Below are 16,451 nucleotides of genomic sequence, written 5' to 3'. Positions count from 1 at the left end.
TAATGAGCTGTGCTGTTAGGGTGTGGCCCAATATGCTAATGAGTTCCTGCTGGGCTTTTTCTACAAAAAGAGCCCTGAAATAATGATAATAATAATAATAATTGTTATTATTATGTTTTCTTTGCCGTGAACTGGGTGGGTCTCAAGTTCCCACCATGGCTGCGGAGAAGAGAGGCTTCTAACTGTTGCTGTTTGATCCTTGCAGGCTGTGGGCGGAGGGGGGAGAGGTGTAAAATTTGTTGCTATAGTAAACTTTTTTCATCCTTTTGTAACAAAAAGGGTGAGATTGTAAGACAAATGTAGCAATAAAAAGGCGACATTCGAGTCTAGTAGCAGGTTAAAGACCTGGCGAAGAAGGGACCTTTGGCTCTCCAAAGCTCATGCCCTGGAGATCTTGTTGGCCTTCACGGGGCTGCTGGGCTTGGATCTTGCTCTTCTCCTGCAGAGTAGCACAGCTGGTGTTGGGAAGGACCATCAAGTTGCAGCCAAGGTGACTCTGTTCCGAAAGCTCAAGAATTCCTAAGGGCTCAGTTGGGAAGACCAGGGGACGGGAAAAAAGAAGATGACAGCAAGTCTAGTGGCGAGCTAGACTCGGGTTCTTCCGGAGAGGACTCTCTGTCAGAACAAGGGGCAGCGGCCCCAAAAAGTCCCTATAAGTTGCAGAAGAGACGGGGAAAGGAGAAGTAAAGGCTGAAGGACTCTGAATTGTGCCTTTGTGAACTTTGAAACGGGATGATCGGGGGTACTGTTTGTAGGCAGTTTAAATTTAAGCTTAAAAGAAAAGTACTAACAGCTTGACTCAGTTTATAATGTTATAAATGATGGGAAGACTGAATGTAACTAAGCTAGTTGGAGGATCTCCCCTCTTGGGAGTTTAGTTAGTAGTGGGTTCTTTGCTTTATCCCGTAAATGTAGTTTTCCCTCCCCCTTTTCTGTTGTAGTTTTTGTAGTGATATATATATATATAAAAAATCCCCTCCGGGGGCTTAAAAAAAAAGTTGCAGCCAAGGCAAGAGATATTCAGAGGTGGTCTGCCATTGCTGGCCTCTACGTAGCAACCCTGGACTTCCTTGGTGGTCTCCCATCCAAATACTAACCGGAGCCAACCCTGCTTAGCTTCTGAGATTGGGCTAGCCTGGGCCATCCAGGCCAAGTCAGGGCCCAACATGGCTACCAACCTGAAAATGTCACAATAAGTCAACACTGAATCCATGACCCTTCAGGAAGCTGCTGATATGATAGTATATCAGACCTATTGAATGGAGGTCCTATTTGTTAAAAACACACACACACACCTTGGGAAATTTTTACTCACTGGTGAGGTTAAGCATTGTATTGGTATAATAAGATTCCAGGAGGGTAGCTGCGTTTAGTCTGTGCGAGCAAAATGAATTGGGAGGACTGTGGCACTTTAAAGACGAACAATGTTTATTCCCATGTAAGTTTCTGTGAATCAGTGCTAGGGTTGGCAGCTCTGGTTTGGGAAGTACCTGGAGGTTTTGGCGGTGGACCCTGGGGAGGGTGAGTTTGGGGAGGGACCTCAGCAGGGTATAATGCCTTACAGTCCAGCCTCCAAAGCAGCCATTTTCCCCAGGGGAACTGATCTTGGTCATCTGGAGATCAAGTGTAGTAGCGGGAGATCTCCAGGCCCCACCTGGAGGCTGGCAACCCTGATCAGTGCTCACTTCAGTAGGTGCAGTCTTGTTGGTAACGTCTCATTCCCCCCTCCCCAGGCCTCAGGCCTTCCTGTTGTTACTATAAATGCATCAGTCTAATGGATTTATACTCCATGCATCTAATGAAGTGAGCTGTCACTCATGAAAATTTGTGCTGCAATAAATTATCTCCAAAGTGCCACAGGACTCCTGTTTTATTAGTATAATGTTTATTGTCAGGAAGTGGGAAATCCTTCCTTCCTTCACTGAAAGACAATGAGTGACTGGATGAATTATCTGTGTTTGATACTGGGACTTATACCCTTAGTGTTCAGGGGATTGCATAGTTTGCTTCTTATTCTTCCATGCTTAGCTGTGCATTGTGTGGTCTCCTGGGCACGGCAAATCCTCAGTTTAGTTGTCAGTTACACCTATATTTAGGAAATACCTGAAGTATAAATGGAGAAACTTGATTTAAATTGGGTCTGTTGTCTTGTTGAAATAGATTATTTTTAATTACACAAACGATACTCCCAAATGATGTCAGGTAGGCAAAATAAGATAAACAGAGACTCAAGTACAGTAGGAAACAAAATAAGCTGATCTAAGGCAGTATGTTTAACATATTTTAAGGGTTGAGTTATGCAAGATATTATCACCAATAATAAGTGAGGAATTCCAGATTTTTGTTAAGATGGGAGGAGGGGAGGGAATAGTCTTGAACTTGTTAATGAACTCTTCAATTTCACATTGGAGTCTCCCTTTGAAGTTTTTCTTTTTGTATGCAAACAATGCCTTTAAGAGCAGAGCAACAACTTTCTCCTGTGATCATCTGGATCGTTATGATATCGGAAGGATATGCAGTGTTATGCACATACCTTCTTAACAGGATGACCTCATCTGCTTCTCCCCCCCTTCTTTCAAACAGTGGGCCACCCGGCGAATTCAGAAAGGAATACGAGAGCAGCGGACAGAAGTACAGAAAATTCCCAGTTCAAATGGTAAGCTGGTTTCTGTCCCCAACCCCAACACTGGCTTAAATCCTTTACAGCGCTATACTATCGTAGGGCAGTGGGAAGAGAAGTTTGAAGGCCAAAAGGAGATCCATAATTGACACAAGATCCATACCCTTTATTCACAGGTGCCCCAGACCAGATTCGATAGAGGAGAGAGAGGGAGCATTCAATTCGTTCCTCCGACCTTTGGGAGCTTTCCTTCCAAAGCCTCGATTAGCAGGGGAAAAATAACTGCTTTAGGCATTTGTACCTGTCTCCTCTCGCATGCAGATTCAGCTTTTAGGAATCTATAGAAGATCCTAATCGCAGATCTGTTATGTCATGCCTGCTTTGGCCCCAGGAGCAGAAGCGGTGGCAGGGTTTGTTCAGGGATGAAAAATAAGTTCCGTAAGGGAAGGTTACGGTTCTGGGATTTGTCAAGGCTCTTGAATGCTGGTGCAATTTTTCGGTCTGGTAACTTTGGTAACAGTCTGGGCGGCGGAAGACAGGAAGGCCTGGCATGATCTGGTCCATGGGGTCGCGGAGAGTCAGACTCGACTGTGCGACTGAACAACAACAGCAACTTTGCAAATTGACAGATTGCCTAGAAGGATTGTTCATAGGTCTCCTGCTTGCACTTTGGGTGGCAGGGGAGGGGGGGCATGTGGCTCAAAATAATCCAGTGTGGATTCTCTGTCTGGTTGCCTGGAGGCGATTCTTGCCAGCTGTAGGTAACCAGCAGCATGGCCATTTACATGCTTGCATGAGCTCATTTTGGGTTACGATGAAGCAGCAAAGCTAAGGAAATTTTATTTTGTGGGAGTGGTTGCTTTCTTGATGGAATTATGAAGTTGGATCGAAGCAGCTTTTCCACTGGTGGGAAAGGAGGTCCCCCCCCCTCTTGGAGATAATGGGGCCTATGCGGAAGGTGGACAGTGAAGAAATCTGATTCATTTGAAATGTGGGGTTGGAGGAGAGTTTTACAGATACTGTAGACGGCCCAAAAGGCAAACTAGTGGGCTCTAGATCAAACCAAGCCTGGACTCTCTCTAGAAGGTGAAATGACTGAACTGAGGCTGTCGTACTTTGGTCACATGATGAGAAGACAAGAGTCACTGGGAAAGGCAACCGTGCTAGGAAGAGCTGAAGGCAGCTGGAAATAGGAAGACCCAGCGTGAGATGGATGGACTCCATCAAGGAAGCCACGAGGGCCCACAGGTGGAAAGACCCTGAGCAAGGCTGTTGACAATGGGAAGTTTTGGAGGTCATTAATTCACAGGGTTGCCATAAGTCAGAAGTGCACGTGCAGACACACAGACAAAAAGCCATGTGGAATGGGGGCTGTAACAAGGAGGCGAGTTGGACAAGGCAGAGTGGAAAAGCTGGCTAGATCCAACCAGTGGAATTCCAAGGAATGGTAAACGTCACACAGGATTCCCCGCTAGCAACTAGCTTATTTGTCTGCTCCGTCTGATTGGATTCCCAGGAGGGCTGCGAGCTTTAATTGGCTTAATAAGTAAATGGATCAACGAAAGGCTTAGTTAATTAATTGCAGAAGGCAAACTTTAAGGGGTGGTGGTTCAGAGTTCGTTTGTTTTCTTTCGTTTGTATTTTACATGTTCACTTAGTTTGGGTTGAAATGCATTCCTGTGATAGAGATCTTTGGGGTCGGAAGGCGACTATTAAATACACAAGCTTTTCGTTAAGCACAAACGTATTTGATCAGTCCACTGGCTGAAAAGTAGATTATCCAAGTAATTCTTGATTTTTTTGTTGTTGCTGGTGTCCTTAGTTGCAACATCCCTTTCTCTGTGGTTCCTTGGGACTTTGTCGCCTCCTCTTGTGAGGAAGGGCAGTTGCTTAATGCGATTTCCTTTTACCCTGGTTGTGAAATGGTGCTTTCCCCTTGCTGTGGTTGGGATATTGGCAATATGATGTGGCTGTCGGACGTGGTTGACTGGGGCCTGGGGTGGAGGGAGAAGACGAAGGATGAAGTTCTGGATTTGTTCCTTGTCTGTGCGTACAGAGGCATTTTGCCCTTGGATCTCTTCCTGTAGAGGGCTTAACAAAGAAAGGGAGACAATCGTCTTAGAGTTCCTTCACACCCTGTCATCCCCCCCCCCCAGCTGCCAAGGTTTTTCACCGGTTTGGTGTAGTGGTTAAGAGCGGTAGACTCTGATCTGGAGAACCGGGTTTGATTCCTGTTAAGTCGGTTACTTAAGAAAGAGTCAGAGAGTGATTTCAGCAAAAGATCAGCTTTATTCAGCAACTCGTAACTCAACTCCAAACAGATCAACATGAATAGCCAGAACAGCTTTAGCATTGAAGCTGTTCCACTTTTAAACTCTCCCGGCGAATGTAGCCACGCCTACTATACAAATACCAACCTATGAGGTTGCAGGGATAAAGTCCAATCACAGTAGTTCCCGCTCTTGGAACTGGCTGTTGGTGATTGGTCGGCTCTTCCTGGGCTACCAATTACAATTGAAGGATTAGGATCCTAGCCCTGGATGAAAGCTTCACATGGTGATTCAATGAGTGAGTCCACATACATACATTGTCAGATTGAATACACCACAATTCCCCACTCCTCCACATGCAGCCAGCTGGGTGACCATGGGTCAGTCACAGTTCTGTCAGAGCTGTTCTCTCAGAGCTCTGACAGCCCCACTTACCTCACAGGGTGTTTGTTGTGGGGAGAAGAAGTGAAGGAGATGGTAAGCTGCTCTGAGACTCCGAGTGAAGGCTGGGGTATAAATCCAACTCTCCTCCTCCTCCTCCTCCTCTTCTTCTCCCCGCCCCCCCAGCAAATGCTGGCTCTCTGTGAATGTGACCCAGAGCTACTTAACGCCTCAGCAGTGCCTCATATGTGCGCTGCCTCGCTTTAAATGCTAGCCGGTGCTTGCATAATTCATTGGATCCAGGTTCTGTGACATGCCTTTCTCTCTCAGCCAGCTGTTGGCTTGAAGGATTGTATTGTTCTCTGAAGCCAGCAGTGACTTATGTTACATGGGGAACCTCCAGTATCCTCTAGGGTTGCCGCCACTCCTTTCTGGCAGGATTCGAGTGTCTCAGCGTCTAAGGGGCAGGCCAGACTCCAATTGGCACAGCTCTTCCAGGCAGGGAGAGGGTGGGCCTCTGTAATAATTGAGCCGCATACGATCCAGTAAATAGAACGAGAAAGAGAAGAGTGGAATTTCCAGTGTGGCAGGTGAAGGGATAGACAGGTTGGTGCCTTCCCAGCTGGCTGCTTGCCCCAGGGTCAGTGACGTGGCTGCTTTAATTGAGCGACGGTATGCCTATCCGACAGCGACAGCGTATCTCGGTGGCCCCATTGCCTCCAGGGTGTACAAGAACAACATTGGGCAACGTGGTTTGGTAATGAACAGTTTCACACTTTTGTCTGGGCTTCCCTAGTGCAGACAGAGTTCAGATGTTAACTGCTCTGTTTTTAAGCTCTCCGTGGAAATCAAGATGTGTCTTGTGGGCTCGGGGCACTAGGTCACTGGGTGAACGTTTGGCCTAGTAGGCCTCAGCTTTCCCCTGACAGTGGGGGTGAGAGGTGAGGCACTGTTGACTGTGGTAGGTCAGGCAGGGACGAGTCAGAGCCTGAGGGGGAAGAAGCAGTGTGTCTTCTCCTAGGGCAGGGGTGACCGTGAGAAGGTTTCCTCAGAACTAGAGGGCAGGCTGTGTGGCCTTTTTCAGGAACAGTTCTTGCTAACTCCTTGAGGCCTAGTTCTGACTGAAGGAGTAAATCAAGGTGTGGGTCCTCCATGTTCAGTCTGCAGATCATAGAATTGGAAGGGAACTCCAGGGTCATCTAGTTCAACCCCCTGCACAAGGCAGGAAATTCACAAGTACCCTCCCCCTACAACCCCAGTGCCCCCTGCTCTGTGCCCAGAAGATGACAAAAAACCTCCAGGATCCCTGGCCAAACCGGCCTAGAGGAAAATTGCTTCCTGAGCCCAGTGCCAAAAAGACAGAGAATGCATTTCGGGCCAGTTCACAAGGGCCGTTGACCATGAGCCCTTGAGAGCCCAGTGCTCATCTCAGCAGGGGTCACTTGCAGTCCCAGTGAGGAAGTCTCTGTGTCTAGTTTTCCAGGGGCAGCCTCAGCCCTTTGGAATGTGCTTCCTAGAGAAGAATGGGGGGCACCACTGGCCTTCAGGAAAGAGAAACACGAGGGGGAATTCTTCCAAAGGCCATTTGGGAACTGATCTGCTCTTGTATTCAGGAAGTTCTTCCTAATGTTTAGCCAAAAACTCTTCTGATTTAATTTCAACCCGTTGGTTCTGGTCCGACCTTCTGAGACAACAGAAAACAACTCCGCGCCATCCTCTACATGACAGCCCTTCAAGTACTTGAAGATGGTTATCATATCACCTCTCAGTCGTCTTCTCTCCAGGCTCAACATACCCAGCTCCTTCAACCTTTCCTCATAGGACTTCAGCCTTTCTTTGATCAAATGCTCTTCCCCATGTGCATACATGCCCCCCCTCCACACACACACACATATGTAGAAAACAAGATCTTGGGAAGGCTAGTTGGAGCTCTTCTTCCTGACAGCTAGTTCTCCGTATAGGGAATTTTGTTTTGTACATTGAAGCATTTGGCTACTTGAGCCTCAACTGAGAACTTGAAGATGTGCCACGTGCGAGAACTTAGTCAGAATATTGGACTTGCCACTTGGATGGAACGGAATCAGAGTACTGGACTTGGATCACGGAGGTCTGGATTCCGATCCCCACTCCATCACAATTTAACTGGGCAATCTCGGCCCTACTTGGCTCTCAGGATTGCGGCAATAATAAAATGGGGGAGATCTTTTCCATGAAGGAGAGCTAGAAGGCAAACAGTAGCCAAATGTGCTGCGTTCTGTTCTGAAGGGACTGATGAGTGCATTTATAGAGATTAGGATAGAGAGAGAGGAGAACAAGTTGTTTCCTTCCCCGGGGAAGGATGCTGTTTGGTCGGGATTTTCCCCTCTGTAGCAGGGTGGGGAGTGTCCAGACCTTGGCATGTGAGCATCACTCCTACAAGTGGTGGAAAGGGCTATCAAGCCGCAGCTGACTGATGGTAACCCCTCGTGTGGTTTTCGAGGGAAGGGATAAGCAGAGGTGGTTGGCCACGGCCTGCCTCTGCATAGCAACCCTGGGCTTCCTTGGTGGCCTCCCACCCAAATACTAATCCTGCTCAGTTTCTGAGATCTGAAGCAATTGAGCTAGCCTGGGCCATCCAGGTCAGGGCCTGTGGTTGGGGTTTTTGGCTGTCAAGTTGCTGTTGACTTCTGGTGATTCCAGGGGGTTTTCTAGGCAGGAGACGTTCCAGAGGTGGTTGCCTCTGTGTAGCGATCCTTGGCTGTCTCCCACCCCAATACTGACCAGGGCCGACCCTGCTTAGCTTCTGAAATCTGATGAGATCAGGCTAGCCTGGGCCATGCAGGACAGGGTGTCACCCAGTGCCAAAAAGGCAGGGAATGCATTTCGGGCCAGTTCACAAGGGCCGTTGGCCACGAGCCCTTGAGAGCCCTGTGCTCGTCTCAGCAGGGGTCACTTGCAGTCCCAGTGAGGAAGTCTCTGTGTCTAGTTTTCCAGGGGCAGCCTCAGCCCTTTGGAATGTGCTTCCTAGAGAAGAGCGGGGGGCTCCACTGGTCTTCAGGAAAGAGAAACGCAAGGGGGAATTCTTCCAAAGGCCATTTGGGAACTGACCTGCTCTTGTATGGCTTAAATCTTTTGGCTGTTGGGTTGTATGTTTCAAGGTTCATGTTTTACTGTACTGTTGGAAACAGCTTTGATTACTTGTCAGAAAAGTGGTACGTCAACGCTTTAAGTGGCTGCTTTCACATGTGTAGAATAATGCACTTTAGCAATCATTTGCATCTGGATTCTCCTGGGTGAAACAGGAAACTCCAGTTGCAAATTATGGTTACAGTGCATTGAAAGCGCATCGTCCAATGTGTGTGAAAAGTGCATTGTCCAGTGTGTGTGTGTGAAAGCAGCCAGCTACGTGGGAAAGGAGCCCTTATGTGCCAAGAAGTGCAGTATCCCACACTGCAGCCTTGTCTGGGGATGTGAACACCTGTACAGCCACCTTTTTTACATGCTGCTTTTTGGAAGGACTTGTTGCTGGTGCGCATGCTTAGAGTGTGAGGATGCCATGCCTCCTCTGTCTTTGCATGCCCTCTGAGTGGAGCAGCACCAGTGCGAGGGCACTCAGTGGCAGGAAAGCTCTGACCTTTCTTCTGTCCCTTACTGGGTGCATCTCCTTGTATTTGGACTTGGTGTTTCCAGGGCCCAGCCCTCTTGGTCTGCTGTCCATGGTCCTGACCTTGGCAGGAGAGAGGTCATAACTCTGCCCCCCCCCTTTCCTGTCTTGTGATTTCCTGGCATTGACTTGGAGCTCAGTGTGGCTGAAAAGACTGAATACTGCTGACCAAGCAGACCTGCTGCACTCACTACCTGGTGAACTTCCAGTATCACCCCCACAGGTGAAACGCCGGCCCTTCTCTTATGGAGTTGGCAATTGCTTAACGGATCGCAAGTGCGTTTCATGAAATTGTCCTTACAGTGCCAATATCTCCCATGGATTCTTGATAATGAGTTGATCCATGTGTGGATCTTCATGCCCCCCCTGAAAAACTATGAACATGAACACACATGAAGCTGCCCTGTAGCGGATCAGGCCCTCAGTCCATCATCACGGTCAGTCTTGTCTACTTAGACAGCAGTGGCTCTCTGGGGTCCCAGGCAGATGTTCTTTCCCATCGCCTATTGCCTGGCCTTTCTAACTGGAGATGCCAGAGATTGAAGCAGGTTCCTTCTGCACACCAAGCAGAAGCTCTGCCACTGAGCCAGAGCTCCTCCCTGGGGCACGTGAGTAGATCATGTGACATCCAAAGGCAAATGATTCCAGATTGCTCATTTGGCATCCACTATGGCAGGGCCTTCTTGGTAGTTACCCCTGACCTCTGGAACCAGTTTCCTGAGGAGGTTCATGCCCTACAGGATCTATTAGGGTTCCGTAGGGCATGCAAGGCTGCCTTGTTTTGTGCAGCAGTTTGGTGTAGTGGTTAGGAGCACGGACTCTAATCTGGGAGAACCAGGTTTGAGTATATGCACTCCTCCACATGCAGCCAACTGGGTGACCTTGGGTCAGTCATGGCTCTCTCAGAGCTGTTCTCTCAAGGGCAGTTCTCGAGAGAGCTCTCTCAGCCCCACCTACCTCACAGGGTGTCTGTTGTGGTGAGGGGAAGGGACTGTAAACCGTTCTGAGACTCCTTTGGGTAGTGAAGTGTAGGCTATAAATCCAATCTCTTCTCTTCTTCTATCTGTTGGAAACACAATATTAGATTAGTCAGAGCTTTGGTCTGATCCAGGCACAAGGGGCTCATCAGATGTGAACCACATTTGAACATATTATAGAATGGATAAGCTGGCTGGCACTCCAGATTTGTTCCTAACCTGATGGCCATTTGAATTTTCATTATGTTTTTATTGTCCTCATTTGTATCTATCTATAGGTTTTATCAACTATTCATGTTTTAATGCTATGTTTGTAAACCGCCCCGAGTCCTCTGTTGAGGAGAGGGGGTTGGGTTATCAACTGAATACATAAAATAAATAAATTCCTCCAAGGAGAGAATGTTGCTAACTGTCCTTCTTTAAAGTAGAGCATAAATTAAACATGAAAACGGTACTAGGCGTTCCTTTGAAGCTGCGCAAGGGACAGCTGCTATACTCCTGCCTGGCTTCAATATCATCCTGTGGCTTTACGTACATTTTTTTCTCCTTGCTTTGAAGTTATCATACAAAGAGATCACACCACAATGGAGGAGGCGATTGCGGGCCTGCGGCGAGGGGACTTCGAACTCTCCGACGCTTTCTATTACTGCAAAAAGGGTGTTGAAGCCATCGTGGAAGACGAGGTCACCCAGAGGTTCACGTCGGAGGAGCTGGTCTCCTGGAATCTCCTCACCAGGACCAACATCAACTTCCACTACATCAGTTTACGGCTGTCTGTGGTCTGGGTCATTGGGGTCTTTGTGAGGTACTGCCTCCTGCTCCCTCTTCGGTGAGTCTCACTCCAAATTGTACGGATATAGATGGTGGAGAAGGTGGCTGCCGGGAGGGTTCAGTTGATGGAAGCCCAGAAATAGGTGCCGGCAGGGCTATTTTTGGGCAGGAACGCACAGGAACGGAGCTCCGGCTGGCTTCAGAGTTGGCCACGGCCACTACAGGCAAAACCTCTGTGTGGCTACAGAGGGAAGGCCTGGAGAGTGACCCCCCCCGGTGACTCTTGAGGCAGGTGGGCCAGGAGGGGCCCTGGAAGGATCGGGGAGGCATTTAAATGCCTCCCGTGCCTTCCCTGACCTGTCCAAGGGTCGGCTTGCCCGGGCTCCCCGCAGCCACAGGGCGCCCGGGCAAACCAAGGAAAGGACGGGGGTGTGGCCTAATATGCTAATGAGCTGCACGGTCAGGGGTGTGGTCTATTATGCTAATGAGTTCCTGCTGGGCTTTCTCTACAAAAAAAGCCCTGGGTGCCGGTGTGCGATCCAAAGGCTTCTAGATTGGGAGCACGCATCGCTCCAAGATAACAATAATTATCGTATGGCATTGTGGGTTGAATAGCCAGGAGATCCTACGATTGTTTCAGCTGCCAGAAGTTCTATCTCTTTTAGCGTTATGCACCAATAGGTGGTGAGCTAGACTTGTTTTTAAGGTAAGAGACGTTCCAGAGGTGCTTTGCCATTGCCTGCCTCTGCGTCATGACCCTGGTATTCCTTGGAGGTCATCCATCCAAATACTGATCCTGCTTACTTCCAAGATCTGACAAGATCGAGCTAGCCTGGGCTATCCAGGTCAGCTGCAAGATAATGCACGTGTAGACACGTATGTGTGACTTGCCTGGTTTCCACGATCCCTTCCTTGCCCCAAAATGTTGATTGAGGCACACAAAAATTAAGATTGTGGGACTGATGTGCGCATGCATGCACAAATGAAACTGCCTTTTATGGAGCCAGTTGGTCTATATAGGTCTTCCCACCAAATCCCTTTAACTGGAGATGCTGGGGAATTGAACCTAGGACCTTCTGTATGTGAAGCCGGTGCTGTGCCATGGAGCCACAGCCCCTCCCTGTTCTTCCACAGGTGCAGTGGCTGACAGTGTGCATTCCATAAGTGGGAATGACCTCTTGCAGACTTTTCTCGGATGGCCTCTTCTCTCTCCCTTGAGCCCGTGTCCATTTGTCGTAATAAATAACACAGTACTCTGTGTATGCTTTGTGACTGAATTGTACTGTGTGAAACAGGGAAATCCACTTGCCGGTGATCACTAAAGTGCATTGAGTGTGCATTATTCAGTGAGTGGGAAAGAGCCCAACTCCTTAGGAGAGATGGGTGGGGATCCTGTGTAGACCAAAACTTGGCCACCCTCTCTTTCAGCGTCTTTTTAGCGGAGCCCCTTTCTCTCTCAAGCCTCTTAAGAAAACATTCCAAACACTTAAAAAAAAAAAGGCTTTAAAGTTGGTTAGGAGCTGCGGTGGCTCAAGTGGTTAAGACGCTGAACTGCAGGCTGTGGAAGGTCAGTAGTTCAGCAGTTCGAGACCTGGGTGCCGCATGACGGAGTGAGCTCCCGTCTCTAGTTCCAGCTCCTGCCAACCTAGCAGTTCGAAAGCAAGAAATTGCAAGTAGATAAATAGGTACCACTTCGGTGGGAAGGTAGCAGCGTTCCGTGCGCCTTGATGTTTAGTCATGCTGGCCACATTACCACGGAAACGTCTTCGGACAGCGCTGGCTCTTCGGCTTTGAAACGGAGATGAGCACCGCAACCCTAGAGTCGGACTTGACTGGCTTTCGAGCAAGGGAACCTTTACCTTTATCGTCCTCATGTCAGGACACGGTGCTGGACGGTACCTGTTTTCTTCCGGTGAGGATGCATTCCAATGAGTTGACCCAGTCATTGACAGGCTCGTCCGAACTTATGTCTGAATTGGCGCAGTGTCCTCTTTCTCCCGAAAGGTGGTTTTGCAAAATGAGTAGACTTTGAGTATTATGTTGTAACTGTTACAGTAATGGGTACTGGGAGTTTTGATTTGGTCTGTTTTGATACCAAAGGGGTTGGATCCTACGTAATGTTTCTAATGACAGAAGGGGTGTGTGTGTGTGTGTGATTTTTGCCTTTCCCCCTCCTTCCTTCTACAGACCTCCAGTTCCCCCTTCATACCGTGTCCATCATCCATTTGGAACAGTGTTTCTTTTTTTGGGGGGGGGGATTGAGAATGCAGTGGGAAGGGGGAAGCAAGACCGTCACACTCTGCTGATGGAAATGGAAATGGAAATGGAAAGTGCTGTACTAGTTAAGAGTGCCAGAGTCTAATTTGGAGAACTGGGTTTGATTCCTCACTCTCCCTCTGCATGAAACCTGCTGGGGGACCTTGGGCCAGCCACCGTTCTCTCAGAACGCTCTCAGCCCCCACCCACCCGCCTTTCACGGTGCCTGTTGTGAGGAGAGGAAGGCAAGGTGATTGTAAACCACTTTCAGACTCCTGAGGGTAGAGAAAAGCAGGGTATAGAAACCTACTCTTCTTCTGTCCTCAGTAATTTACAGCGGGATCCAAGCCGGAGCATGTACTTTCTGGGTGGGACTTTCAGGTTGAAAACACGTCTGCAGTGTTATGATTTCACAGCTTGTGAGTCACTGACTTGAGGATGCGCTCATCTCTAATTAGTAGTCCGTCGCAGAATAAGCTCTAGGCATCAGACGGGCGGAGGGGGAGTGGGGCGCAGTCCACCTCTTTTTGAAGTCAGTGGCAATGCTGCCCTTGGCTCGAAAGGAGCAGGGCCAGTTTCGAAGCTGAGATACAGTCAGTGGCTCCTCCTCTAACTGGCGAGGGGCCAGAAAGGTTGCCAACCGATGGAGCTCCTTTGTGTACCGTGAGCAGAGCGTGGCCAAGTCAAGCTAAATGACAGCACTGCTTAAGGCCCAGTTTGGCATCTTTCCTTCAACACATAAGAGAACATAAGAACATAAGAGACGCCAATGTTGGATCAGGGCAAAGGCCCATCCAGTCCAAAACTCTGTATCACTCAGTGACCAGAAATACCAGTGCCATCAGGAGGTCCACCAGTGGGGCCAGGACATTAGAAGCCATCCCACTGTTGACCCCCCCCCAAGCACCAAGATGACAGAGCATCACTTGCCCCAAAGCCCCTACCTATACCTTGTGGCTAATAGCCACTGATGGACCTCTGCTCCATATGCTTATCTAATTCCCTCTTGAAGTTGTCCATGCTTGTAGCCGCTGCCACTTCCTGTGGCAGTGAATTCTGTGTGTTAATCACTCTTTGGGTGAAGAAGTACTTCCTTTTGTCCGTTCTAACCCGACCGCTCAGCAATTTCATGGAGTGCCCACGAGTTCTTGTATTGTGAGAAAGGGAGAAAAGTACCTCTTTTCTCAGTATAAGCCTACTTGAGGCTAAGGTGGACACCAAGGACCAAAACTATTATCCCCAGAAAGGCCATTCCTTCAGCGCAAGAGCTTGCAGGACAGCTTCTCAAACTATGAACTTACTTGAAGATGCTCCAGCTGGGACCCCCTGGCCGCTAATCTTTTTTTTTTTTGGCCCCCCGGAGGGGATTTTGTATTGCATTTTTAATATATCCCTCCTCTCCCTAGTCCTAACCAGAATTTACCCTCAATCAGACGTTTTTCCTCTTCAGAGCGTTCCTTCAAGGAATACTTCTGCTTTCCTGCAAGAGGAAGAGATTTTTAGTAGGTGAGAGAAAAAACGAACACAACAAAAACAAACTAACAGCTGATGTACTAAAAATGGGTAAGGCTACTAAAAGTCTTAGAGGTTTGTGAGGAAGCGGCCAATGCTTATTGTTCTGGAACAGTAAATTTCAAGATGGAGCTCAGCTTTATACATCTTATACATCTGTCCAGGGGGATTAAAAGAGGCTGTGATAATAACTGCACTTAAAGAAACTGTCGCTGGATCCTACTGATGCTTCCAATTGCTGCCCAGTCTTGAGCCTTTGTTTCTGGGTAAGGTAATTGAGAGAGCGGTGGCAAAACAGCTCCAGAGTTTTCTGGACGACACGTCAACTCTGGGCCCATTCCAGTCTGGCTTCCACCTGTCATTTTCACACATGAAGGTGCTTTTACTAAATCAGACCTTTGGTCTATCCCGGTCAGTATTGTCTATGCTGGCTGGCAACAGCTCTCAGACACAGGTCTTTACAATCACCTGCTATTTGATGCTTTTAATTGGAGATGCTGGGGCTGAACTCGAGACTTCTGCATGCAAACTAGATGCTCTACTACTTCTGCACCATGCAGGGTCACCAACCTCCAGGTGGGCCTGGAGTTCTCCTGGAATTACAGGTCATCTCCACACTACCGAGCTCATTGCCCCTAAAGGAAGTGGCAGTTTGGGAGGATGAACTCTGCTTAGGGATAGCACTTACCCACTCACAAGAGGCCTCCAGCCACTTGGGTTGTCCCTCCTTCCCTTGATCCTCTGAGTAATGAGAGGAAGGCTCATGGTCTCCAACTGGCAGGTGGAAGGCCCAGTGCTCTGGCCATCCTGGAAAATGCCATGGGTTTTACCATGGAGTTTTCAGGGATGGCCACATTGTTCCCCAGCCTGCTGATGTCGCATCACCAGACATCATTTCCACCCATTGCCCCGCTCCTGAAAGCTCCTGATACAACTAGGTAGCAGCCTGGCCTTCCTAACTCTACTGAATTTCACCCTCACTGAGCCAGTATGGTGTAGTGGTTAAATGTGTGGACTCTTATCTGGGAGAACCGGGTTTGATTCCCCACTCCTCCACTTGCACCTGCTGGATGACCCTTGGGCAAGCCATAGTTCTGGCACAGCTGTTCTTGAAAAAGAGCAGTTTTTGTCACCTCACCGGGTGTCTGTTGTGGGGAGGGGAAGGGAAAGAAGTTAGTAAGCCGCTCTGAGACTCCTTTGGGTAGTGAAGGGTGGGGTATAAATCCAATCTCCTCCTCCTCCTCCTCCTTCTTGTAACTGGTTACTAATGGATTATTTCCTGTCATTTCAAACAGACCCGTTTTAGTAATTGGCTGCTAGTGGAATTTATTTACCTGTTCATACAAACCCACTAGTATCAGGTTAGCAAAGTGTGGTTGAGCTGCTTTTGAGGGAAACTGCTTTCCCTCCCCATTTTCAACCCCTTTGTTGCACTTCTGAATTGCGTGTTGTGCTGTTTAAAATGTCCGTAGTCTTTCCTACAATGCGGCTTCCCCCTCACCCTTTTCCAACGTGCAGTCTTCCTTGGACTGTTTTTTAAACATTCAAAGGTGAGCGCTATAGCATTACACTACTATAGCAGGGGTGTCAAACATACAGCCCATGGGCCAGAACTGGTCAGTTGAGAGCTCTTATCTGGCCCATGAGCAACTGTTCATTTCCTTTATTGCCAGATGACAGTGCCTGTGCATTTTCTCCCCGTATACTGTCCCAGTGCTAATGCATAATGGGCAGTGGAAGTGGGAGGTTGAGCATCAGGGAGCTACTGTAAGAAAATACTGTAAGAGCGTTAATGTTTTAAGCATGTTTGTATTTTGAGTAAAAAAAATTGGGTTTTCCTGTGTCCTTTATAAAGTTGATATATATGGTACCTGGCATTACATTTTATGGCACACATGGCCCGGCCCGACAAAGTGACATTGATGTCAGATCTGACCCTTGTAACAAATGAGTTCGACACCTCTGCTACAGCAGCGCCATTGAGCTTCATTGACTCCATTGAGTCAGTGCATCTCAATGGT

At 48.3% G+C, this 16,451-nt stretch overlaps 1 protein-coding gene across 1 annotated transcript in view; it reads left to right on the top strand.

Moving 5' to 3' along the window:
• Positions 1-16,451, top strand: part of LOC107116062 (glycerol-3-phosphate acyltransferase 3-like) — a 47,430-nt gene that overhangs the window by 17,001 nt on the left and 13,978 nt on the right. The window contains 3 exon segments of the mRNA XM_015417922.1: positions 2,584-2,656; positions 10,450-10,739; positions 11,484-11,507. Of these exon segments, the coding sequence (XP_015273408.1) occupies positions 2,584-2,656; positions 10,450-10,739; positions 11,484-11,507 (387 nt within the window).

Source organism: Gekko japonicus, unplaced genomic scaffold, assembly GCF_001447785.1.
Source record: "Gekko japonicus isolate JY-2015 unplaced genomic scaffold, Gekko_japonicus_V1.1 scaffold752, whole genome shotgun sequence".
In the NCBI taxonomy this organism is placed as follows: domain Eukaryota; kingdom Metazoa; phylum Chordata; class Lepidosauria; order Squamata; family Gekkonidae; genus Gekko; species Gekko japonicus.
The sequence above is the reverse complement of the archived record's forward strand: the minus strand, read 5'-3'. Positions and strand labels throughout refer to the sequence as shown.